The sequence below is a fragment of the Oenanthe melanoleuca genome, chromosome Z (assembly GCF_029582105.1).
Source record: "Oenanthe melanoleuca isolate GR-GAL-2019-014 chromosome Z, OMel1.0, whole genome shotgun sequence".
Lineage (NCBI taxonomy): Eukaryota > Metazoa > Chordata > Aves > Passeriformes > Muscicapidae > Oenanthe > Oenanthe melanoleuca.
The window spans coordinates 54997190-55023829 of NC_079362.1; the positions used below are offsets into that span (position 1 = coordinate 54997190).

Here is a 26640-nt window from a genome sequence, read left to right on the forward strand (position 1 = left end):
GACAGGCACGAGGGGCCATGAAAGCCATCACCTGTATGAACCACAGCCATGGGTACTGGACAGGCAGAGTAATGGACAACCCTGTCACACACACAGGACACATATTTCCCTCTGGAATTGACCCCAAACATTGACTCTCAGTGTGTCTTTTTCACCTAACACCCCATGGGTGACTGCTGAAGGACTTCCACCAGTTTCAACATGAAAAAAAAGTGAAAAAGATTAATGCAGCTGTATTTATTTTATACCAAGCACAAGATTTGGGGGGAAAAAAGTAAACCATGTAGAAAACAAACATTTATAGAGAATGAAATGCTCTCAGGTATGAATTCATTATCTTTCTTCTCAGGCTATGATCTTCTAATGAGTTAGGAATACCAGACACACGACATGAAATCATCATCTGAATTAACTATATTTATGTCCAGTTTTGTCAATATTTTTTGTTCAAAGATCTGAGAATGGAAGGCTTTAGATCCTTTTGTGTGCTCCCTGTTGAATTTTACTCCTGTCAATATTTGCACATTTAAATCAGTAGCCCTAAACCCCTCAATTTTTAGTATGCAAAGGTAATTTCTTCATAGAGGACAGAACAGCACAAGTGGTGTCCTTGCAATGCGTTCTGGCAGAAAACAAGTCCTGGAATAGCCATGGATAAAACCCCGCTTTTTCAAAGAAGGGCATTTCTGGTTATCTGATTGCTTGATCAGGGGTCAAAAGGCTTGTCCCTGCAAAGATTATCCGAAGTTTAAACAGTGGCTGATCAATTAATATCTGTTTATCTAGAAGGTCCCAACAGAATTTCTCTTTTTGGCGGTCTATGTATTTGAGGACAGAAGTCCTCAGAGGGATATAAAGAGAGACACCAGAACCATGCAGTGCTCCAACAGTTCCTGTCTTTTGTTGTACCAGAGGCAACAGGGAAGGCTTTATGCCTCTTGCACAGCCCACGTCTGTCTGGAAGCATGTCTGACCTCCCTCCCCCGCAAGTTGTCCTGCAGGGAAAGCAAAACCACTTATTTTTAGCTTTCTTTCCAGTCAGGGATGCTGGCAAGTCCCAACTGTTTTCTGTTTCCTCAGACTGCACCGTTTAAATGAGGGAACGCAGCCCCTGTGTGTCCTGATGGCAATCATCTCAGAGGAGTCCCCATATGAGCAAGAGCAGCTTTTTCCCCATGATGGCTGGGAGGGCCATTGTGGGCAGTGATAGGTGGCCCAGGGCTTCAGAACTGTATCCTTGCCCCTGCCCTTCTGTGCCCAGCTGCAGCCCTGGGAACACCTGTCGGGCTGTGCAGAGCCATGGAATTGGCAACAGTGAGTTTCAAAACTTTCCCTCCCCTTTTTGGCTTCACAGCTCAGATAAAGGGCTCTGTGTGAAGTTACTTGCATGCAACTTTGCACAAGTCTGGGACAAAAAATCCCAACCGGTGAGCATTCCCAAGCCTTTAAAATAGCACATAGATTTAAGCAGTTTTCCCTATGATTCTGTGACTGTCAAAGTTCAGCAAGAAAGCAGAGAGAGAAAGTGGGAGAGTGTTTGTCTGCAGACAGTAAAAATAGAATGGCATTTTTGCAAACTACTTTTCTAGTCTGTCAAGAGTGATTTCTATACAATGTATGATTCTGGCAAGAAATCTGCCAGTCCATAGATTTTTCTGGATTATGATCCATTAGTCTTAATTTCTCTCCAATAGATGATGACAGATGATACATGATTCATCACCTAGCTCACCTTATTTTTCACTGATGATTCTGTGGCTGCAGAAGCCATTGTGGTCCCCAACATCAGTTCAGGGGGCAGGAGTGAGATAAACTCAATGTCAGTACAAAAGAATCAGCCTTCTAAGAGAAACTGCAACAGATGTAAGCACTGGAGATCTAGCCCCACTTGCTATTAAGCAGGCTAAAAATACAGTAATAGCCCTTAGTTTAAGTTTCTTGTAAAAATCTCTAAGGGCCAGTGACAATGTTGTGGTTGTTGAAATTTGTTCAAGTCTATGCTGAATTATCTCAGTCCAGGGTACTTCCACATTAGTGTGAGCAATATGCAAGCAAATTTTAGAATGGAAACCTTGGACTGATGGGAATAGATCCCATATACCAATTATGAGGGGAGGCAAACAATGTTCACAACTGGCCTTACCCAATTCCCTCCCCCCCATACTTCCCCCCTCTTCTTCAGTCTTATGCTGCTTTTCACAATTATATGCTGACAAGAAACTGGTAAATAACTTTTAGTAGCACAAGCTGACAGGCCAGCTTCATGGAAACCAGTGAAAAAACACTCTTTTCAGAAGAACTGTAACTTTATCTTCACTTCTGCACTGCAAGAGGCTGATAACAGATCATGAGTATTGTACTGTTTTTGCAATAGTATAAGATGAGCAAAACTGTCGTTATGTCACTGTTTGACACAAGATTATTTTGGAGCCACTCAACTATCTCATTAGGTTCAAGCCACAAAATAGCTGTGAGTCAGCTGAAACTATTTGCTCCCTAGTTCCTCTAACTAGTCCCTAGTTCCTCTAACTAGTTCCTAGTTCTAATGATACTTGGGTATAATTTTCAAAGAAGGCCACAGAGACAAGAAGAGTTAGGCAAGGATGCTGGAAAATAGACATCACAGTTGTTATTGAAGCCTCAACAACTGAATTGCAGTTTCAAAACAACCTTTATTCTGCTTGAAGACTTATTACAATTTTTAAAGCAACTCAAAAACAAGACACAGCTCCATCAACTCTACAGCTTGAACAAAATTTTAAGGAGGCATGTTTTCACTGTTGCCTTGTAAAGGCAATTTACAATCTGCTTTACCCTCCACCTCCTCAAGACAATTTTAAAACAAAGTAATCTTAATGTTTTAAAGACATGTAACAGAACAGAGCTTTATTTTCAAAAAACAAGAATTAAAAAAACAAAAAATAGCAGCATCTTGGGCAGCTAATGCAATCTCATCAGGACAAGTGCAATGTAACCTTACCAACTCCTACAGTTTAGTCTCAACTGCAGTAAACAGCACATGATTCTACATAAAATGTTGCACTTTGTAATCTTGTCCCAAGGGAGGCATTATGCTCTGAGCTGCCCATTTCTAAAGTGACCCTGAAAAAAACAGAATCAGGATTCACTTTCCCAACTTAATACCATGCATAGCAAAAGCACTGTGTGAAAATCGGCAGTTTCCCCATTAGAAGCATCTGAATGTTTTCCCAAGCATTTATTATTTCATTGCCAATTACAAGACGAAGCCATTTTGTCACTACAGAACAGTTGACACCAAATAGAAAATCTGAAGATTTGGTTTTACAGATTGCTTGACAAGATAACGGAACCATACAGACAAGCTTTTTTTTTTTTTTTTTTTTTTTTTTTTTTTAAAGAAACTATCCAACAACACAGAAACTCAGTTTTCTAACTGTATATGGAAACATGCTGCACCCACAAAGGTCTAGTGTGCATGTGTGCGTCTTTAAACAAAGTTAATGATATCACTTATTAAACTCAGCAAAATGATCGTGTTCTATGAAAATGCATCTATATTGGGAACTGTTCATACATAAACACAGCAAGTGTGTGTGAGTATGCACAGATACGCATCCCCAACCTGCAAATTCATATTTCAACTTAAGTAAATCAGAAACTCTTAATTTTGCTTGTGAGTTTTGGTTCTCTTTGCTATGTCTCATGCCTTTCAAAGGCTTTGTAAAAGTGATGCTGCAGTGCAGCATAACTCAGGGATTTAAAGTAAAAAGTTCCCCAAACTAAAAGAAAAAAAAAAAGGTAACAGAATAAAGCCTGTCCATGAATTATATTAGATGAAAAAAACTATGCATCAATAGAAATACAGAAAAACACTGTGTTTCTTCTGTTATATCCCCATGCTTTTTTTTTCTGTATATAGTAGTCTGAGATCAAATCAAAACTGGAGTGAACAATATTGTACATTAAAGACAAACAACTCTGCAGTGAATAGGGCCTTTGGCAGGATTTAGCTCTGTGCATTAAAGAGGGAGAGAAATGCAGAGGCCACACAATATGTAAGTACCAAAGAAAACCCACTCATGCCAATTTGAGGGCATTAATGATCCCTGCAAATTGCACAGACCCTGTGTAGGCAGAACATCCCCTTAAGAAGCCCTAAGCACTCATCCTTTCAACATAGTGCTTATTTCTCATTGTTGCTTGTGCAAGAAAAGCAAGTGTCAAATCTGCACACACACAGTTTTTTTTTCTGCTACAGCCACACACAAAGAGAAGTTGCACAGCACACAGGAACGAATTATATTCCATACTGGGCTGAGCATGCTAAGGATATGGCCCACTGACATAGCAGGGATTTTCTTAATATGAAGAAAATTAGATCCAAATGCTTTAACTATGATAAAAATTTCTTGACAAATGCTACGTGAAACATTAATTCAGATTACATATATTTTGCCTACAGAAAAAAATGCGATTTTACTCTTAAAATATTTAACATTCAGAAATTAATATATGTCCGAAGAATATCCTGGATTGTTATAAGTGTTAAACTGCTGTATCTTGAACTAATCTGTAACTTCAAGCCCAGTAGTATAACTGGCATGCTAGAGTAATTGTTGGTGTTTTTCGTATAAACCAGTTATCAGTATTACAGATTCACATGGTCCTACAGGCCTGAAAAAAATGTGGAATGAGAAAGGGAAGGCATGAAGACTAAACTTCTAATCAGAAAAAATATTCAGAATAATTTTCTAAGTGATGACTATCATGAAACAACATTTGTTGAATCTTGTTTCTGATATAAATTCTAGTAAGAAAATGCACCTATATAGGAAAGCAAAGACAACACCCCCCAAAAAAAATCCCAAACAAAAAAAAAAAAAAAACAAACAAAAAAACAAAACAAAAAAAACCAAAAAAACAAAAAAACAAAACCAAAAAAAAAGAGAGAAGACCACAAAGTCAAAATAAAATCTGAGACTTACAGCCTCAGAACTGAAGTAACAATGACAATGTAAAAAAGATAATATAAAAATTATTGGAGACTGGCAAATTTCTTATTATTATTTCCAATAGCTTATAAAGCATTGTGTACTTTGAAATAAAAAAAAAGGATCTCTAACCAGAGCTATTATGAGAGAACTTCATGGGTCTCACTCTTTTGATTGTGTGTGCAACTCTCTTTAATAGTAATATTTTGCATCTTGGGGGAAGAATAATTTCATATGTTCACTTAGTCTAATCTTTTCCAAGATTTCTCTGAATTTCATTATTTTATTGATTTGCAATGTGTGCATTACCTCAGTGGTCAGGACAATAAATAACCATTGCAAACCATTGACAGTGAACTATCCCAGGATTATGGGTAATTCTTTCTTAGTGAGATTTATGTATTTGTTTCCTTTAACTGAACAATGATTTTGAAAGTCTCTGGTGCCCTGAAATTATGGAAGTGTTCACTTTGATACTGCCTCAGCCTACAGACTTTCGAAAATACTTATCATAGCCTAATCACTTTCAAGTCTTAATTAGTTTTATATTATATCCAAATATTCTCAGTAGAGGTGGAAGCTTTTTTTTTCCACAATACTAATACAAAAAACAAACCTAGGCAACAGATTAGAGAAACTTCCTTCATGTGAAATGAAAATACCCTTACAGGCTGACAAAAATTCTGTCACAGGAGGTCAAGAAGTCATTTATTTACTGTGAAGCTGGATTCATTCTGAGATCCAAACTACCTACACTCTACACTGCAGTAGCAAAATATCCCCATTTTTTTTCTGCAGTCACTATCAAAGAAGGATACACTATTTTTCTTGTCTTCCATATACAAAGACAATCATGATAGAAGTTCCAAATGCTTCAAGAAGCAAACGTAGCATGGTACCGTATTCTAAAGATATCTCTGAAACAGTATTGTTGGACTCAGTGATATTTTGCAATGTTCATATATTTTTTATTGAATTAAGCAGCTTTGAAGCTTATCAGGCACTGCCCAACAAAATATTTAGTCAAAAAAATTTACTAAATTTTTAGACTTCGAGCTAGTAGCTCAATATTCTATATAGCGAAAATTGTAAAATATTTCATAGTTTTAATTCTCAAGCCAACTCTTGCTGGCTCCCTGTACATTAAAACAAAACAAAACAAAATTAAAAAAACAAAACAAGCAAAAATAAACAAAACCAAAAAACACCAAGAAAATTATTAACAAAAAATAATCACCAGAAAAAAATATCCTTAGGCAAAAGAAATAAAAAAAGAAGACAAAAAAACAAGAGAAACAAGCTTAATCTGTAGATATGCTTGAGAGAAGCCTAAAGAAAATCCAGTATTGCATAGCATAATCTAAAAATTCAGCTTTCAGCAAACAGAAAAGGAAAAAACAAAGCAGTTTGGTATTGACAGTTTTCCATCAATGACAGTTAGTCATCCAGTACTATGTACATTATTATACACTGTATGCCATTGAAAATCCTGTTTTCTTCAGTCTTAAATATATTCTTAAAACAGGATTTTTAATCATCTAAACAAAACACTTCCTGGCACTTTGCTATTACAATTAGTCTGAACAACACACTGTAACTGAAGTCCTTTTAAAGTGTCCCTTAGAAATGAAAGTGCCACTCTGCTACATATCATTCACCAGAAACCAAAATAGAACCACGATGCTGTATGTCTCGATCCACTGAGTGCAGCAACACCATTCCAAGTCAGATTGTGACCACAAAATTCCAATAACTGAATGACACAGACCTCTTATACCTTGTATCTGGATAATCCAAAATTCTAGCTGGTAAAGCTTCAGAAGTGGTCATAAACAAGCACCATGCTTAAAGGCCTCTATGTCCCTGCAGGGAGATCAGGTTTGGATTTTTCTCTTGTGTTTTTCTTTTATAATTACAAAAAAAAAAGAAAAAAAGTACTTCAGATTACAAACATACATTCACAGCAAAACACTGTGATCTCTCCCACTGCAGTTGTGAAGGAAATCTTTAGTCCCATCTGAAGACAGATAGCTTTGATACTGCAAATTCTTGAGTAAAGCTGAAAGGAGCCTTTTCTCCCCAGAGGCCTCAATGTTGTCAAATTTCTTTAAAAAAAAGCAACAAACAACCCAGAGTATTAAGATCTTCATCGCCTCTGCTGCGCATATACTGGGTAGGCTAGTGTAACATTGAGAGAATCATTGTGCTGCACAAGTGACGTGTGTTGGTAATGAAGCACCAGTTCTTTGAGCGAGTTGTACAAGTTGTATGGCTCTGCAAATCCATACCCAGTAGGTGTTTTGTTTATCACACAGTGCTTTACTTCGCCATCCACCCTAAAAAAAAATCAAACAAAAGCAACCAGTTTTTAGTTTATGAGTACAGTAAAATTAAGATAGAAAATAAGGTATTAACAATACATCTTAAGATGCTAGTCAGTACACAAAATTCCTCTGTTCTGCAGTGGGATAATGGTAAAAACCTGTTTAGTCCAAATTTGCGAATGTCATCCTAGCTTAGGGAAGCAGGAGATAGGCAGGACTTAGCAGCTGCACAGAAAGGAGTGCAGACATGTTTTGGTTTCCTTTCTGAGTGAGACTCCTCTGTGGGAGTGACACAGGTTGGAGCCATGAAGGAAATGGAGCACCAATAAGAACAGCCTCAGGACTCCTTGACCCGCTTCTAAGCCTAAAGGTTCAAGAGGAATTGTGCACATGCAAGTGTCTATTTGCCCCCAGCTGAAGGTAGCCCCTCACATGTTGGTGATATCATTCACAAATTAGGGTACATACACAACAGAGCAGGCATAGCAGCCTTGCTTGCTGCTCTCTCGAACAAGGAATGTTCCATCTCGTTTTCCCCGTAGCAGATTTTCGGCTTGGCTTCTGTTGATATTTCCCACATTCCATGTTCTCTCATCATGATGGGGCAAGTCCTCATCATCTTCTACCATAGAGTATTGGCTGTCAAAAAGAAAAAGTTTGTTTGTGAAACACAGAACAAAATCCATTAATTATGTAGTCTTTATTCTGTATTACAGGATGCCTCCTTGGTAAAACTAGGGATTTAAACCAAGTAATACTGCACTGTTTAAAACACTGGATAAAAGTAAAAGATAAGCTTTGTTTCTTGTTTCTTTGAAGAACACTCACATAAATTTTAGAAAGAATACAAAAAGATGATATGTTATTTTTCAGAATATGCTGTGAGCACTTCAGTACTTCTGCCATTGCTCACTGTTTTCGTAAACAGAAAGCCCAACAAAATCAGTACCCTCTGAGTCAGCTTCATTTCCAAAGATCAGAACACTTGGTCAGCAGTGAAAAATCATGCAATGTATCAACTACAGCTGCTGCTTGGAGAATCTCTGAGCAGTTGCACAGGGAGACAGATTAATTATTTATAGGGGAATGGCTTTGTGAAAAAGGTGCAATAGTAGAGTGCTTTCTCTCTCTCTCTCTCTCTCTTTCTCTCTCCTTACTCTCCTTATAAGCAGATTATGAAAATAGCATGCAATACTTACTTGTCTACTAAATCAGCCACCAGCTATAAAGCTGACTCAGAGTTACAGAGAATCCTCTAAACTAGAGCCCACCATGAAAAAAGATGCAACTGGTTCAATTGTGAATATCACTTTGGTATTCTGCAGTTCCAGAGCTCCCCAATCCCATAACAGCCTGTACTGGTTGACCCTGCCTCTCCTGCTCAGCTTGTAATAAATCTGTGTCAGGCTAATCCATTTTTTCTCTCTGTAATAGGCTTTTAATTAGTATTCCTTGGTCTAAGAAAAGATGACTTCTCACTTATCCATGATTCTTCTGTCTTTCTGAAGATTCTCAAAGTAGTCTACAGAAATCAGCAATTGCACATAGAATTCTATTTTTCATAAAGAGAAAGAGCTCTTTTGTTTCAAATAACACTATCTCCAGGTCCGTTATCCCATCACTCTTTTCACTTGCATGACATTCACATACATTGGCTCTGTTTTTAACCAGCATCCAGAGAAAACAATTCTTGTTTTTCATTCTGCTTATTTTATCGGGGGATGTTTTTCTGGAATACAACTTCAGAAGAAAAGCCATATTCTAAAAAGTTTAATTTTTCAGCAGTTATTAGACTTGTCAGCAAGGAGTAACAGAGCGAAAGAAAATGAAGATTTTTTTAAAAACAGTTTCACTTACTTTTTGATGCTACACTAAACCCACAGAGTGTTCTTTGTCTACTGTTTAAGTGATAGGAACACTAGTGGGAACAGGTGCCTACATATTTTACATCTCATCTTTGAATTGTGCTAAGACTGAGAAAACAACACAGCTTTAAAATGTGTATGTCATTTTTATCTCCTGCTTCTACCACAGCGATAAGCACAATTTCCAGGATAACAGCAGGAGACTCAATAAACCAAGACAAATTAAAATAGATGTGGACAAGGCCAGAATGCAAGGCAGAATGCACTACAGTCATTGTCAGTCTGCTGCTTTCATTGTATATTCAACCAGACAGCATAAAAGGGATGTACAAGAAACTACATAGGCAGAAAATGTTGATACACATACTACTGAGACAATTTTGATTTTTCTATTTGTTCATTTTTCACTGTTACTGTACTTCAGATATTATTTTGCGTCTTGCTTTTGTTTAAATTTGGTCTATGTTTACACAATCCAAGCACATTTTGCCTTTTTACCCAGGAAATAAATTAAATGTATTCACCAGCCTAGCCTCTGTCAGAACCTACAGTAAACTAAACTGTTTAAAATGACAGAATACTACCCTGCCATTTTCCAGAAAAATAAAACAGACCACAAAACCAGAGGATATTCCTCAGCACATAGAAATTTATCATCTCCAACAGCAATGTGACACAATGATGTGGGTACCCCCTATATGGGATAACATAATGGTACTCACAGCTGAGATTTGGAAAAAGCCTGTTCATGCCTAAGAGACCTTCTGAACAACTAATCCAACTGCATGACATCTCTCTAAGATACTAATAGCTAATGAACTGAATTTTGCTGGTAAGAAAAAAGACACAGGTTACATTTCAGTGCTTTTACTACAGTAACTTGATTATGCACTTCACTGAAGAAAGGAGGAGAGTAGAGGGTGAGACAGCTTCCTTTCTGATACTTGCTTTATGTAGGCTGTCATGTCTTAACACTGTGCATTTGTACTGAAGACCCAGGCTTGAGATTTCCTTGTGTGGTCCAAGACCTAAATATGCTCTATCTCACTTTTGTATTCATGTGATTTGAAACACCAGAAATATCTAAATCCTTCAATACTTACTCTTCTGCATTTTCATTTCCAAGCCATTCATTTAGCTTCTTTTGCCGAACGCCTTTTTGAGTCAGCCACCTGGACAATAATTGCAAATGAAATTAATTTTTAGTCACGAAAGTTGGATACCACTGAAAAACAAAACAACTTAAAAATTGTTAATTCATGATACTCACATCAAGTACTGATCTCTCGTCTTCCTCAGCTGTATGAGGTCTGGCTTAATGCTGTTCATACGCTTGTCTATCTCTCTATATTCAGCTGCTTGCTTTTTTAAGTCTTCTTCTAATCTGCGCCTGCTGTCCACAATTTCACTTATCCGAGACTTCAGTTTTTCATAGTTGTGCATGATTCTAGATGGAACAACGTGTTAGGTTACACTCTGATTTCTTATTCATAACTTTACAGTTTGCTATTTAGAGGTGTAGACACCTAAGATAATACATTATTTCTCTAGATGTAGTCATAGATTTTGCCAGTTCACATCTACCCTATTTGAGGCTTCTTTGCTTACAGCTGAACAATTTCAAACTTGTCATCTTGCTTCAGTTTTAGGCAGACCTAATACTTGGCATTATTTGTTTTTTCAAAAATCATACAATTTGATATGCAAAATCAAATACTGACCTTTGTATTTCTTTGTCATTTCCTTCCCGTTTAAATTTTTCAATGTATTCCTTACTGTATCTTTCTTGTGTTTGGCACTGCTCTTCAAAAATTTTTATTGTTTCATTAAATGCCTCAATGGCTGTTCTTTTCATTTGAATTTCCTGAAAATAAAATAATTGTTATTACAGTTGTTATCAGATAAAGGGGAAGATTTATTAGCTTGTATCACGGAAACACTTCAGTATATTGTAGAAGAATATATTTTCTATATCCCTTTACCAAAATGTATTCTGTCTGCTGAACTTTATGGCATAGAGACAATAGGCCTGTGCAAAAGACTACCATGATAAGATTTCCATGATGAGGTTTCTCAAGAAATAGAGCTGCTAAAAAAAGAATCAGTTACAATCTTTACTTTGTATAAATAAATCGATGCTTAAAATTTACGGCAGTGCACTTTGCCCTTTGTACAAACTTAAGTCCTTAGAGGCACACCTGGCTTTCTGAAATAAAGGTGGCCTTGACATGGAGATTATCTAGTTTAACCTCCTGCCCCTACATACCTATAGCTGGTTGCCAACTCTTAAGTCATTAGTTCAAGTTGGCATCAATTTTCTTCAATTCTTTTTAGGAGTATTTTCTGTACACTTTAAGAAGCAGTCTTGATTCTGAGTCTGTAAAACTGGACTAATTCAGTGGCACTTCAAGGCATGGCTAAAAATTGATTAAGCTGAAAGAGGCAACTTTTCATTTCTGCACTTTGTCTACACATGTTATCTCTTTATCCTGCATAGGTATACCAGACCCTTCAAAAACTCATAATAAAATGCAATGCTTCCCTGCAAATGTGCCTTGAAAACCATAATTCAGCTTGATGAGGTCAGTATGTAGAAGTGGTGGTAAATTAAGACAGTTATGTACTAGCTTCTGATGAAGCTATCTGACTTGGGCAAAGGGTGGCTTAGTTTACAGGTGGCAGCAGCTCAAACATGAGTAAGCAATTGCACTGTTCTGAGGAAGCACATCAGGGCAATGCAGTGGTGGTGGAAGAGAGGAGAGGGAAGATGACAGTATGAATTCACAATAATATTCTTTAAAATCTACACAGTCTGCCATTCTCCATTTGGTTCAAATCTAGCTCACCTGAGATGTTCTCGTGTAGTCTTCATAGAGCCTGTCATATTCTCTGCTTTTTTCTTGGAACTGGGTATTATATTCATGCAATTTCTTTCCTACTGCTTCAATGCTATCCTCTTTTACAACTTGATCCTGGAATGATAAACAGGAAGAAAGATATTCTGTAAGAAGACAATTGTATTGCACAGCTTTTCTGGATAAAACTGCTTAAAAATGCTTAGATAATTACATGGAAATGTTATTCTTCTTTCACCAATATGGAGATACATTAAATGCATAATATGCAAATGAGAAATTAATGACAAACAGGAATTTTGCATTGTAAGTGTTTAGCTTTATATTGAAAATTACATATTTCACCATTGAGTGGGATAATAATTACGATGTTTATTTCCCCACAGTGTGTCTGCAATATTTAAAGTTTTAAATATTTACTTGCACAGCATGTAAAATTTTGGGTTTTTATTTGGAGTTAGTTTTAAACAAAAATATCAAGTTTTGTACCCATTTGATTTTTTCAAGTATTAACAGAGCCAAAGTTCATGTTCTGCAAGTTCTGCAATAATTTCCCTGTATTTAAGTGAAACACAAAGGAAAGAAATCAAATTACCTGCTGGTACTTAGATACTGGATAGAGTAATTTTACATCCAGTTTAGGATTATACTGGGCTAGAGATTCATTCCGGTAGTGGTTTATTAGCTCAACCACGGAGTTGAACGTTAGTGGGTCAGAAAAGCCATATTTTCCATCTCGGTGAAAAATTTTGATTAACTTGTTATTTCCTCCTTTCCTGCAAATACAGTATATTGAAAAGTTAGGCATGCTTCAAGTACTGTTTCCTAAAGAATACTCTGTACTAGAGTAAGTGCAGTTATTGCATTTTACTATCAAGTATTACAGACCCAGTGTAACTAGTCTTACCTCAGTGTCAGTGTGTAGTCCCCATGCATTTTGGTCGAAGCATCTCGTACCAAAAAGGTACCATCAGCTGTGTCTCGAAGCTTCTCATTTACTTCTTCTCTAAAATGAAAGCAAAAGTAACCAATCATTTCAATTAGTTCTCACACACTTATTCTTCCACAGTCCTCTAAATTGAAATTCAAATGTTTTGAAATGTGTGTTTGAGAAGCCTTCATGTCTCCATATTAATACAACTACATAATATCTTATTTAAAATTCTTAGAGAACAAGTGGGATAAAAAATGGCATACTCTGTGCTCTCACTACTGGACACAATTGTTATTCATGCAAAGCTCTTTCTGCTTGTTCATACAAGCCTATGCAATTGGAGCAGACAGTGCTGGTCTAGTATACCTATATATAGTACAGATAAAAATATTGCTAATATATGGCACTTGTTAGTCTGACCTGCTGACTATTGTGCCTATGGCTGATGTTTTGAATGAAAGACAATAACAAAATTCTTTCTTAGTGCTATCTTTTCATGCTAGCATTTCATATAAGTCTTAAAGTAATAGAATGATAATTTTGCACACTACATTCTAAGTCACTGCCAGTATCTTTTCAGCCCTATTTGGAATAAAACCAACTGTAATATGTTTGTGGTGGAAACTATCATAAAACTGCTCTTACAACTGTGAATTTTCTACACTCAAAGCATTATACATACACAGAATAGCACAGCAAGAATAGCACAAAGCCAAGCATAAGAAATACATGTCTTGAGGTGGTTTACCTTGAGATGTCCCCCCAGTACCATTCTGCGTCTTGTAGTGACATGTTGTTATTCATGCTATTGTTAGTTACGCTATTAGGTTTCGGTGGCTTAGGAGGCAGTGCTGCAAATGAAAGGGGGGAAGAAAAGTTGTAACTCACTGAAAACACGACCATATATTCCTTGAAATTACATACTTTTACATAAATTTTGTAATTCTATGAGTGTGTTTAAAAAAAGAAAGGGTTGCCAAATAGAGTTGTCCATCATTAACAGCATTTAAAAGACACTACAGGAATTAAGAAATCTAAAAACAAAATAATTAAAAATGAAGTGGTACTGGTTAAAAAAATTACGTTATCTTGCAGTAATATATTTTAAGGAAAATATAACACCATACTCAACTCCTGCCCCTGTGAAGAAAGCATTTGAGAAAAAAAAATCTGAAGTTTTGCTTTTACCTTCTTTCACCATCTTTGGGTGAACACAAATAATAAAACATGTTACTTTTTTTCTATCCTCCTATGTAATGATCTTAAAGGAATTTTCCTGTTTTCTTACCTAGAAGCTGAGTAATAAAAGATGCAAACCCATAGTAATACAAGAAATTTGAAGAAGAATTAGGGTTTGTGATCCTCAGCATTCTGTGCAATGATTTGCAAAAAAATAAAAAAAAACAAACCCAACAGTTTAAGAAACCCATCTGTGACCCAAATATCCCTTGTGTTAATCTTAGTATTCCACAGAATAAATTGTGTTCTAAATGCCAGTACTGATTAAAAAACAACCCCCCCTTCTTTTTTTTCAATGTCAAAGCTGCATATGTACACCAGTGGGTGCCAGAGAAGATACTGCAGCACTGACTTAGTAACGAGAGGCACTACACTGGAATCAGGATTAAAAATCAACTATCAACTCAGCTCTTTCAGTTCTCCAGTAAGTACATCATTCCTGTGCTGTATATTATGATCATGCTCAAAATACAATATTTTTAAAGTTGCAAGGAATATCAGGATAGTGCAATAGTTTCATGTGATATGAAAAAAATGATGCTACAACAGGCATTCAATTAGTATTGCCAGATTTTAGAAATGTTTTTTCCTTATACAATCTAAGCCAATGATTTGCAATCACTGTTTCAGGAAATATGAGTGTTACTACAGCATCTCCTTTTAGGCACAGTGTGGAACAGAGAGAGCAAAAATAGTAATAAAAGAAATACAATTTTTACATGATAAAATAGCAGGACTAAAACTACATCTGACATAATAAAATCAAAATAGAAACAGGTCAATCCAGTAAAAATTAAATCAAGCAGTCAGGTATTTTAATATGCTAAGATTCTAATTGCTACAACCATGCACTAATTCACAATTTTATTCTAATTTATGAAAAAAGGAAAACTATTTGTATTAATAACAAAGTAAAGAAATCCTACATATCCAGTAAGAATTTTTCATCAGCTATAGTAAAGACTAAAATTAATTAAGTCTTCTATAATAAGACTGCAGTTTTACCTGGTGGATCCATTTCTATGTAAAACATCAAGTCTGTGCCACAATTTATATCTGTCTTAGGATAGTCTATATCCAGTTCTTCCATATTCCAAACAGTATTGTACATTTGTGTGAGTTTCACTGAGTAAGCTCAGATACAAGAAAAGAGTCAGGCTGTCTTTGTAATGGTGTCTTGGAATTCATTTTAAAACCTATAAGGGGCTGCACTGTAACCTATTACATCATAATCCTCAGCCAATCATGTCAAAATAATGTCACCAAACCACTCCTGCTTCCTCATTTTGTTCTACATTAATCTTAAAACAATTTCAGTTTTGGGAAGAATCTACATTTAGCAGAATTGCAATATAAAGCTGGTATTACACACAAAAGGAGCAAGTGGGCTCTCCTTGTCCGTGTTCCTGGCTCATTTTCCTGACTTTGCAGCATGGTACAGTCCAATCCTGGCAGGATGACAAAAGGCTGATATGCTGCAGCACGTAGCTCTTACACACACAGGCACACACAACACACACTCACACACAGGGCAGCTCCCTTCAGAAGCAGGTCGGTCACATCTCAGGTGCATTCTCCTGCTTGAACGCCTGAAGTTTGCATTCAAAAAGATTTAAGAGGATTCTAGAACTACTGCACATATTAGAGATGCATTAGAGAAGGACATGACTGTGTGTGTATATCCATTACACTCATTTTACACAAACACACAGAGATGTATATATCCACATAATGAAATATAGATTATGTTTTTAAACTCTGCATATTTCTACTATTTTCATGGGCACATGGGTCTGATAGAGTTTAAATTACTATATAAAACATGCTTACTGCAGAGATGCCTTTCTCTGTTACCATTATGTTATAAAACATAATTCAAATCAATCTAGATTAATTAATTTTGAAATCTGAACCCCAAATTAATCTTACACTCAGCTGATTCACTCAAATAATGGAAGAAAGTCATAAGTGAGCAAGATCTTCAAAAATGGTTTTGCTGAACATAAAAAGGGCTATCAAGATACAATAAGATTTAGTCTGCCTTTTCAGACCATTTTTCTACTCTACTCTCATTGATATATTTATCAAGTTAATTGTTTTTAAAAGCAGGAGTCTCTTGTCAGTGTCTCCTAGCCCCCTGACTTTATATCAGCAGCATCTTCCAATCATTTAGAGATATTCCATCTTAACTGCCTCCATCACTGTCTGTAACTCTCTCTGACCTCTTGAAACAAACATGGACAGACTAGGCTATTAACTTCAGAGCAGAACGCTACGTATGCTCACATGATCTATAGAGGGAGAAAACCAGAGACCAAAAATAACTATAAAAAAGTCTTGCTGTAGCAACTGTCTGTGCCTTATACCGTAAGAAATTCTGGAGCAGCTGAAATATGCTCTATCACACAAATACTCATTTAAAAAATTAACACAATTTATATGATTTCCAAATATTTTGCCCCTGCCTCCCCCTCTCACCCCTCCCCCCCAACCAGTGTCTGTGCCCCTGAGCAGGTTACCCCTTTCAGACAAGCATCAACATACAAGAGCGTGTCTGGAGCACCAACATATACAAAAAGATGCACGCTAATTTCCTTTGTACATTAAGAAGCTTCATTCTGAAGTAGACTCCTTTTCCTGTTAAGGTAGATATGCTGCAAAGATTCTTTCCATTTCCAAAATGAAAAGGATACTTAAAATCACCCAGAAACAAGTCTAAACACTGAACATAGAGGTTTAGCCCACCTGCTACCCAAACAGTTAAGTTGCCAAGGTAATTATTTCAATTAAGTTATAAAGATTTCCTACAAAAAATGCATTGCTGCTTTTAGGTCTCGTGGGATCAGTAAATTTTTTATTCCATTAATAAAGACTTTCAGGAAAAATTAGTTCCGTAGAGTTTCACTGGTGGCCAAATTTAGGACTGAACAAACTTGTATAATCAGGTTAGTGCTCAGCTCAGACTAGCCTAGCCTGCAGGCAAGAAAAGACAGAGGAGGCACATAGGCTATTATCCATTTCCTATATAACCTGGAGAGGTACTGATGTACTTGACTTAAATTCATGTATCTTAAAAGACTTAAAGCTCTACCTGGCAATCAGTTACAGTACAATACTTCCAGGATGACGAAAGAAACACAGAAATTCAAAATTACTTACTTTGTAAATTATGCATCGCAAATGATCACCCTTGTGAAACAGTTGAAAATACAATCCAGCATTGGTTTCCTCTTATAAAAATCTTGCTTAAAAATAAACCCTAAGACCTCCATTTACTAGGAAGCTTCTCTGAAGCAATGAAGAAAAAGAGATTTCTCTGCTTTCCAAACAATGTTCCATAAAACCCCCTAAAAGAGTTGTAACTTGCAGTGAGAAAATCCAAGCCTTCTGTCTCAACTGCTTAAACCTCTGTGCAGAAGGTATCTGCTTACTCTGTTCATCATTAAAAAGTGAACCTGACTTCAGTACTGTGAAAAAAAAAAAGAAACCACCACCCTCAGTAGCTTGCACGTCTCTCTCAGATAAAGATCTCAGTTTCATGATTAACTTGGGTAGGTTCAAATATTTGCTGAGCCAGGGATTTCAGCTGGGGGATGGGAACCAGATTCAAAGTAAAAGTTGTCATCAGCTAACAAGCGGCCAATGAGGGGCTAACTTTCTCATTTTAGCTAAGTAAATGAGAAGACCATTGTAAGAGGCCTTAAAATAGTCCCTATCACTGGCTGCTGCATGCAGTATTGAAGATCAGAAAAGCACCATGAACAGCAAATACAGGAAGTGGTTAACTGCAGAAAAAAAAAAATAGAATAAAAATTTTCCTTGAAAAGAGCTGCATCTCTAGAAGCAGCCCTGTGAAAGCAAAATAGCATGCTTGCAAGCACAGCATCACCTTGTACATGCCCATGCTGGATCACAAATACAGGTGCTCCTTCAAGACCCTTAGTCTGAGGCTGTGAGACTTTTTAGCAATTTCCAATATACTAAAAATATTAGTAAAAACATGTATTCAAAGTGGTTTCCAGTATATCAGGATTGTTCATATCTTGGGCAGGTAAGTGAGAAAAGAAACTGTACAGAGAGGAAAAAGCTTAGGTTAAATCTATTTTCCTTGCCTCAGTGTTTGGTGGAGACCAAACTTGCTAAAGGAGTAGAGCAGCAACTGAAGAGCCTACTTCCCTCTGCCTACAGAGGTTATCTTTTTTTGCCAGTTAAACTTCTACAAGGAAATAAATTCAAAGTAAAAGGAGAAGCAGATACATTAAGAGAAGGAGAGAAGGGGATTAATATTTTCCTCTCACTTCTTGCAAACAGTGAGAATTTCTAATAAAAACATAGAGAATTTCTTTGAGATTGTCTTGCTGCTCCCTAAGGCAGTCAAATAGTATAGAAAAGTTTTTGTTTCCTTAATACTTTACATACCAAAATCCTCCTATGCTGTGAAATACCACTTGCACCTAATAATGAAATCCCAAATACCTGCAGTATATTTTTGATGTTTTGTACTTGATTGATTAGCTAATAGATAATTAGATAATAATCCCTTGCTTCCCTAGTTATAGGCTCTGCATATTTGAACAATTGTCAGTTCTAAATATAATTTAAAGCAGCAGAGTCATAAAGGTACAGCCTACTTCAAATGGAGACGGAAACCTGTGTTTCTGAACTAATCCAGCTTCAGACTGTAGTTGATATACTTCTTTGCTGTTAAAATTACAGAAGGGGTTGAGAACATATCCTGATTGTGGGACTACATTACAGATGTATATAGTGAAAGGAGAAAAGACAACCCAAACTTAGTTCACTGAACTTTAACAATTTTTATCAATTAAAAAAGCACAGGTAGCCACACATAATGAGTTCCTTATTATCCTGCAGGAGAGAATCAAGTGTCTTGTCAAAAAAAGATACTAGCATGCACACACTTGTATTTTCAAATATTGCACTGTCTTGTCTTTTATCTAAATTTCAAAATCCTGAGTGGTGTCCATTTTATTTTGCCATCTAATATTCCTTCCAGTTGTACTCACAGCGTTCTTCTATTAACATAGTAAATTTTTTTTTCTAAAAAATTATGTCTGAAGCAGGAAAAGAACTGGTCAGGTTTGACATGCTCCCATGTGTTTTATAATACACACAAATATCTGCAAGACAGAATCTGTAAAAAAAAGCCAATAATGTTGTATGTATTGTTCCACTTTTATCGATTCTTGCAATTAGGTATTGGAAAACATAAAGCACGAGCTTGTGTCAAAACTTAAACCAAGGATATGGCATTCCAAAGTATAGTGTTTAGCCAAGCATTGTGGTTTCCATTAGGTCAGGGATAAAGCCTGGCTTTTATTAGCTTAGGAGGGGAGCCCTCTGCTGGGTAGGACAGGGATGCACAGGTCCCCTCTGCCGCGGGCGCCGCATCCGCATCCCCAGCACCCGCAGCCTTCTGCACGCTCCACACCGCGCTCGGCGCTGCTGGCAGCCAGCCAAGACTCTGACATGGTAAGTTCTGACAACGGACGGCTTTCCTACACATTTATTTGTTTATGTGCCCAGGACAGTACCAATAGGACTGTAGTCTCAGGCCGATGTCTGTAGAAACATGGGTATTTTTAAGGAGGAATAAAATTCCAGGAGGAACTGGATCAGCATTTACACTGCCCTGCTCTAGCTGTTATGCCACCAGTCTTGTGAATATCTTTTGTGACTAAAAGCAAAGCGTCTGCACCTTGATGATGCTGCCAGGACTTTCATCTCATCCCCAACAAGTGAGCAGTTACATATAAGGCAGTCGTATTACCTCACTCATTCTTAGCTATGATGCTCTGAGTAATGAAAACTACTTTTTCAGGCTGCAGTATTTCAGTCTGAGCTGTTATTTACAATGCCACATACAAGCCTGGGAAACAGGGACAAACTAGGATAGACATCCCAGACAAAGCAGCTCATCTCTAGTCAGTGTACAGGCTATTGGAGGCTTTTATTCATTGATACAAGGCAGCTCTTTCCTTTGCTGTAGCTCTTCTACTCCTCACCAGCAATGCTACAAGCTCCCCACATTCCCTTGCTTGCTCCCCACATCCTACTTCTCCTTTGCCTTCCTAAGACAGACATTATTCTCACACACCCAGGCTCCAGAAAGGACCCCTATCTCCCTAAACTCCTCTCCCAAAATGATCTCCCAGCTTTATCTGTGTGGCCTGCCTTTGCAGCTATTGGTTCTAAACTGACCCTGTTGCTCAGAGCACTTACTGCACCTACTGTGGACAGCTTTGGGATCTGCATCCAGGGCAGCCACCTCCAGACAGAAAAAAACCGAGCCTTTAAGATCCTTGACAGTTAACTGAAAAACCACCCAAGTCTTCTATACCTATAAATGTAGCCTAATATAGCCTGTTTTCCACATTTACCTTCACAAGTCTGTATAATGTGTGAGATTCTGTGAGACCTGAGCAGCACTATTTGCTAAAATCTGTTACAATTAAGACATTTTCTTCTAATAGTACTTTTTTAGATTACACATTTAGAGACTTGTACTTTGTTTCTCACTGTATTCTTTAAAGTCTGTGCAGTTGTACACCAAGCTGTGATGTTCAGATGGGATGCAAAAATCACCTACCTTGCCCACCAAAACCATCTTTTGTCTCTCCTACCAACAAACATGAAGAACGAGACAAAAACCAAAAAACTGATCTAATTTTTTCCAGACTTATTTCTCCTGCAACATTACTTTGTCTTCATCTGCTACACAAAAATACACTATTCTATTAATAGGTATTGTTAACTTTAGTATTTTTATGTAGGACTAAGCACTATTTTAATCCACAAACTGGAATCTGTAGTTTGCTGATGAACACCCCAACAGACAACCCCAATCCAACTGTTCTGTGTAAGTCAAGTAATGGTCCAGGAGTAACTCTTCTTTGTATGTTATGACATCCAAGCATCACTCTAGGTAAAAGATGTCCAACTGAAGATGCCTAATTTAAGATCCTTATTTTAAAATAAAGTAAGAGGTAAGGTCCAGCTGCTTACTTTCTAGTGCTTTCAGGTAACAAGTATAATTAGTGGGTGATGTGGTAAGGAAAAAAACCCACAGCTGTGCAAAGATCTACTTGCTATTCAGATCAGTTATCTCTTAACACTACATTTAATGTATTTATATACTGCATAAGATACCACTGGAAGTTCATGCACAGCTTGTTTTAGACAGAATGTTCTCATCTTAACAAAAATAATTAAGAAGGAAGGAAGACATCACTCCATTGCCTGTGAAAAAGAGAAGAAACTGGCAGCACTGGCTTTCCTGTTATCACTTAGCTGTCATGAGGTTATTTTCAATAGGTAAAATTCTTTCTGCTTAAAACCTCTCCAATCCTTCACATGCAAAATTCTATTTAAGATTCTCAAAATGAATACATGACAAATAAGGTGCATTTTATTACAGTCTATCTAAACAGTCTTTATGGAAAATAAGGCCTCTAAAAGCAATAATCTTGAAGATGTCAATTCTGAAAAACATGTCTTAGAGTGTTTTTTATAGTTCTATGAAAACAATAAAAACAGACCACTAAAAACAATAAAAACAATAAAAATCAGATGTTCAGGTCACTGAATGATATTGGTGTGGAAATGGACTCATGGCCTAATCCTGCTAACTCACAGAACTTTCTATTAAGATTCAATTTTTGAAAGTGATTCAAACTCTTTACAGGCCTGAGGGCAGAGACTAGCTAACCATACACTACAAAGCCTGAAAATTTGTTTCTGAGAGGTTTTTCCAGCATATTAGTACGTGTGCAAATGTTCTACTGAAAAGCATTTTACTATTCATGATGGACTTTGAAATGCACAGTGAAGGAGTTCTATTTTTGTAACAGATCACATGAAAAATCCTAGTAGGACTGTCAAAGTAAACTATTGCATCATGCTATATTAATTAATGCAGAAGTAATATTAAAAATAATCAGATGTTCAATTACAATGATCAATGTAGTGTCAAATCACATAAATCAGATGCATACAATGGCATTTCTTCAAGCACCCTAATGACACTCTCAAAATTACTAAATTCCAAGTCCTCATTAGTAGTTCTAACGTCAACACCTTTCACTTTTATACTTTCCTCACATGAAGCAACTTGTGCAGATATGTAACTGAGTGATCTCGTAAACTCAACTTATAAAATTCTTACTTTGAAACTGAATAAACTGTTGACCCTACCTTTGTAACCTCCCAACCACTGCTTCAATACATATATCTTTGCATACTACAAAGCATTTGCAAATGTGCATCTATAAAAAGTATTATTAGTGTTAGACTATTAGAATCTGTTTTGCTTTTTAAGGCTTGAAACAAGTGACAAAGAAAATAATTTTTTAACAATTAGCAGCTATTTGCTGATTCTTAGTAAAATAGTATAAATACTGTATGTTTGTACTCTCCTAGATGTTACAAAGCATTAGGCATAAAATACACAGTGGTTATGGAAACCCCAGTTTAACTACTTCACCAAAATCGAACAAAACTAAATAGTATACTGAAAAGAGATGTACACAAAATGTTAGGGACAGTTTCCTAGCTAAAAGACCTGGCAAGATTAGAAAAGCCTTTCAAACAGAGCATTAGGACCAAAAAATTTAGCCATTTTAAATTAAACTTCATTAGCTGTTGAAGAGGATTATACAATGTGCCTACCTGAAATACAGGAAATAAAGCACATTTCTGCTGTGTGCTAGCTCTTCGGATCTCAAGTAGCCCTGCAAATCCTAATGCCAAGAACTTTATTTTGTGCTTTGACTACAGAGGTGGGAAAGGTACTGGATGTCCAAAGTTTTGTTCACCCTTTCCTTTGTTAGGACATTCTCCATTAATAAGCTGTGAAAGGAATTGCTTTTAGCTAATTGTAAAGTTCCCTGCATTAATAATTTCCTTTGCACATCGTTAGCAACTCTGCCTTGCTTCTACCAAATACTTGATTCAAACCCAGGGATTTTGCATAAATTAGAGGTGTGCTTTACTATTTATTGACTTAATTAGATATTAACTTACAGAAGCAATAAAAGTAGGATCTAGGTTCCTGGATGGGCTCTTAATAGTTTTCACATTATTTGTGGATATTGATAAATAATTTTTTATATATCTAGATTAAAAAATACAGGTATGTAAGTAATGTCTCCGTAGGGTATAGCAAATCTAAGAAAATTAGCCTGGAAGTAAATTGAGAGTTCAGTAAAACCTCAAGAAAGCCTCCCCAACCACTGCATGAAATGCATTCTATTGGTTTACAGGTCTTAAAAAACTCAGAAAATCCTATTTGCTCTTTACTGAAAGAGAACAAAAGTCCTAAGGCTGTACAAACTATTGGCATTGAAATGATTTTAATGAAAAAGACTATTTCTTATACAACAAACATTGCACACCATTATAAAGCATATAAACAAGTTCTGCTTAGCTGTGTAATTTTGCATTAAGTTTGATTTAAATAGAAAAAACACAAGCATTTACTGTCCTTAAATTGAGTTTTAATATTTAAGATAACATATAACTTTAAATTAAAACTATTTTTACCTGGTACAGGCTGTCTCTCATTCCATTCACTTGTGATTAAAACCTCTAGGATTTTTATGTGGTGTTCTGTATTATCAGAGCTGCAAGAGATGGATTAGGCAGTGAGAACTAGAAGAAATACAAAAGTTTATTTTAAATTATTTAAAAAAATTTGAAGAATTTACTACAATGCCCTCACATCAGAAATAAGGTTAGAAAATTATTTAATTAATCTTACTTTGTATATAATAATTTCATATTTATAGTACAAAATATAGTAAAGAAGACCCACATACCTTGCTATCTGGAATTTAAAAAGCAGAGGGCTGAAAATTTCAGCCAGAGACCTTGCATTCAAGAGATTTTTGCTGGAGGCTTGACAAACTCTGAGGAAATGTTTGAGCAAATACTGGAGTGTGAGCCAATACTGGGGAGGTATATTTGGAGATCTGATCAGTTTCTTCAGCAACTGAGCATATTCCTCTGAGCTCTGCACTTCTGCAAGCAAACAGATAAATGGTTCTTGAAACCAGCACAGGAATGTTCAAGAAAAAGAAACTATACGTGACTCCTTTGGAAACACCAATTTTACAGGAAAAAAAAAAAAAAAAAAAAAAAATCACTCCTTCATTAGAGCCAAAAGATTTATTTCTTCTTTTAGAAGAAGTGAAATGCTCAGAGAAGAGTAAAGAATAAGTATTTAAAAGTCAAATGGAAACAGATATGCATTTTGGTAAAAACCACAATGTGTTCAGAGTGTACTGGTAGAAGTCTGTCTTGTGTTTAGCGTCACACATGATTGGGTAATTCTGAGATGCACTAGATAAGTCTCACAGGTGCTGTTCTAACTTTGAAGGTTACCAGTAACAATATCCTGTCCTGAGATATATAACAGAATACTTGGCCCATGTGCTGAAAGCCTGTAAGCTGTACTTGTTTGAAATGACCACTGTAGATGACGAATCTCACATGCATGTATTTCTCACTTCATAATCTGCAACCCCAATGTAACACAGCACTACATGACCTCTAATACATTTACTTTGTCAGCACTGATAAAAAGTTAAAAATTAGCTTTCTGCATACAGGTAAGTCCTTGATTTTTTTCCCCCCAGTTCTTCTATAGTATTTCTAGTTACTAAAATGAAGAGAACTGTGTTAAACCTTATATTTTACATTACATTTACCCAAATAAGTAACCAAATAATGCAGAATAATGTCTAGATCTGAACTGAAAAAGCTTTCATCAAAATGGCCTCTGAGATGCTGCAGGTTGTGTAGAATTTTTGTTGTTCTGTGGGTGACAGCTGGACCACCACATATTCAGAATTCTAATAAAAGTCTTTTTGTTTGACATTGGAAATAATGCAATAATCATACCTTGAGCTACAGAAATCATGTCACTGTAAACAGCTGCTGGAATGATGGGATTTGGCAGGTCCAGGATATACCTCTTGAGAGCATCTGATAAAGTGTGAACATCAAATGTCTCTAAATCTAATGAGGAGGCATCTAAAGAGAAAGAGCAACACACTTTTTAGACTTCAGAAAGTGGAAATAATATACAAGCTCATAATAAGCCAAAATTGCTAACTTACATCTGGTTCACGGCGAACAATTCATAAGAATGTAAGACACCAAGAAAATCTTTGAGATGACATACACAGAGTTCAACATCATGCCCAGCCCCTTGGCATCTGAAGAACTAAATGGTTTCCGTAACTGTGTGTGGCCTTCTGTCACATACAATTCAAGGCTGAACTCAGAGTAACAGTAGCGACTTGCTGCATCTTGGCAATGTTATGGAACACCAGAATATTTTTAACAGGTCTGTGTTTTATGTGTAAATATTTTGTGTAAGAAGTAAGTACTAATCAAAAGTTTAGTCAAATGCAGCTTCTCTACAGGGAGCTACTTCTATTATGACTGAAAGTTTTATTAACATCTCGGGATCCATCTGCAAATATTTATATAAGTAAGTTGAAACAAATATACACGTGCAGAACTGTGTGCTTGGTGTTTTATGCAGCTGTTGGGATTTATCTTGTAAAACTTGATACCCTCCCAGGATAGTTATGACTTGGGATAACGTTTGGGAGTGTCACATAAAGGACTACTTGCTAGTGTTGGAGCAAAGAATTATCGGCAGCAAAAATAAAAGTGGGAAAATACAGAACTCCTTAGTTAGTGAAAGCAAGGTTAGGGTTCATCCTAGAGCTCTGGCACAGTAAAGTCCTAAGTGAATATGAAAAGATCCATATTTTGTACTAGAATTTAGAGGCATTAATGCTGATCAGTCTTCTATCTAGCAAGGTTCGTGGTAGAGTAACTGTTGAATCCATTTGTCCAGTTTAAACATAAGCAAAAGGGAAGTAGAGGACTCAGATAAATGGTGTGTCTACCAATACTGTGAAATAAGGCAGCCAAGAGGGGATAGTAAGAAACCTAATGCTCCTCCACCTCCTTTGTTTTCCCCAACAAAAAGCTTGCAGTATGAGCTCAAATCTTATCAGACACCAAAGAACTTGCATGAGAGAAAAGGCAAAATGAACATCTCAGATGATATAAAAAACTTGCAGTGTGGGAATGATTTCTGCAAGAGCTATTATGTGTCAGAGAATCCACAAATTCTAAAAGAAATAGCTTTTATTAGTTTTGCTGTTCATTTTTTTATTTCATAAGCCACATTAACTCATGCTTCTTCAGTGTTGACCATTTCTCTGAAGTATGTCCCAAATTACTATAATGAACACATGAGTAAGAATATACTTACTCTGCAACTCTCTGCATGCAATTCATAAATAGACCTGAATTTTTCCATCTGCTGACCTGACAAGATGTAAACCAACTTTGATTTTGGAGTCTATTTTATATGGTGTTGATGCTGACAGACAGTTATCCAATTAAAAA

At 36.4% G+C, this 26640-nt stretch overlaps 1 protein-coding gene across 3 annotated transcripts in view; it reads right to left on the reverse strand.

Annotated features, from left to right (window-relative positions):
• Positions 1-2652: 2652 nt before the first annotated feature.
• The window catches only part of PIK3R1 (phosphoinositide-3-kinase regulatory subunit 1), a 60571-nt gene continuing 36583 nt past the window's right edge, over positions 2653-26640 (reverse strand). Inside the window, exons 5-16 of one of the 3 annotated variants that reach the window (XM_056513815.1) lie at positions 25111-25242; positions 24027-24228; positions 23752-23831; positions 13700-13802; positions 12925-13023; positions 12613-12793; positions 12009-12134; positions 10884-11026; positions 10433-10609; positions 10266-10334; positions 7766-7936; positions 2653-7309 (exon numbers count right to left, since the gene is read on the reverse strand). In XM_056513815.1, the coding sequence (XP_056369790.1) occupies positions 7120-7309; positions 7766-7936; positions 10266-10334; positions 10433-10609; positions 10884-11026; positions 12009-12134; positions 12613-12793; positions 12925-13023; positions 13700-13802; positions 23752-23831; positions 24027-24228; positions 25111-25242 (1673 nt within the window). In that variant the 3' untranslated portion in view covers positions 2653-7119. Of the gene's footprint in view, positions 7310-7765; positions 7937-10265; positions 10335-10432; positions 10610-10883; positions 11027-12008; positions 12135-12612; positions 12794-12924; positions 13024-13699; positions 13803-15195; positions 15493-17349; positions 17704-23751; positions 23832-24026; positions 24229-25110; positions 25243-26640 lie in introns of those variants that run through there. The other 2 variants (XM_056513817.1, XM_056513816.1) reach the window with 2 other exon arrangements.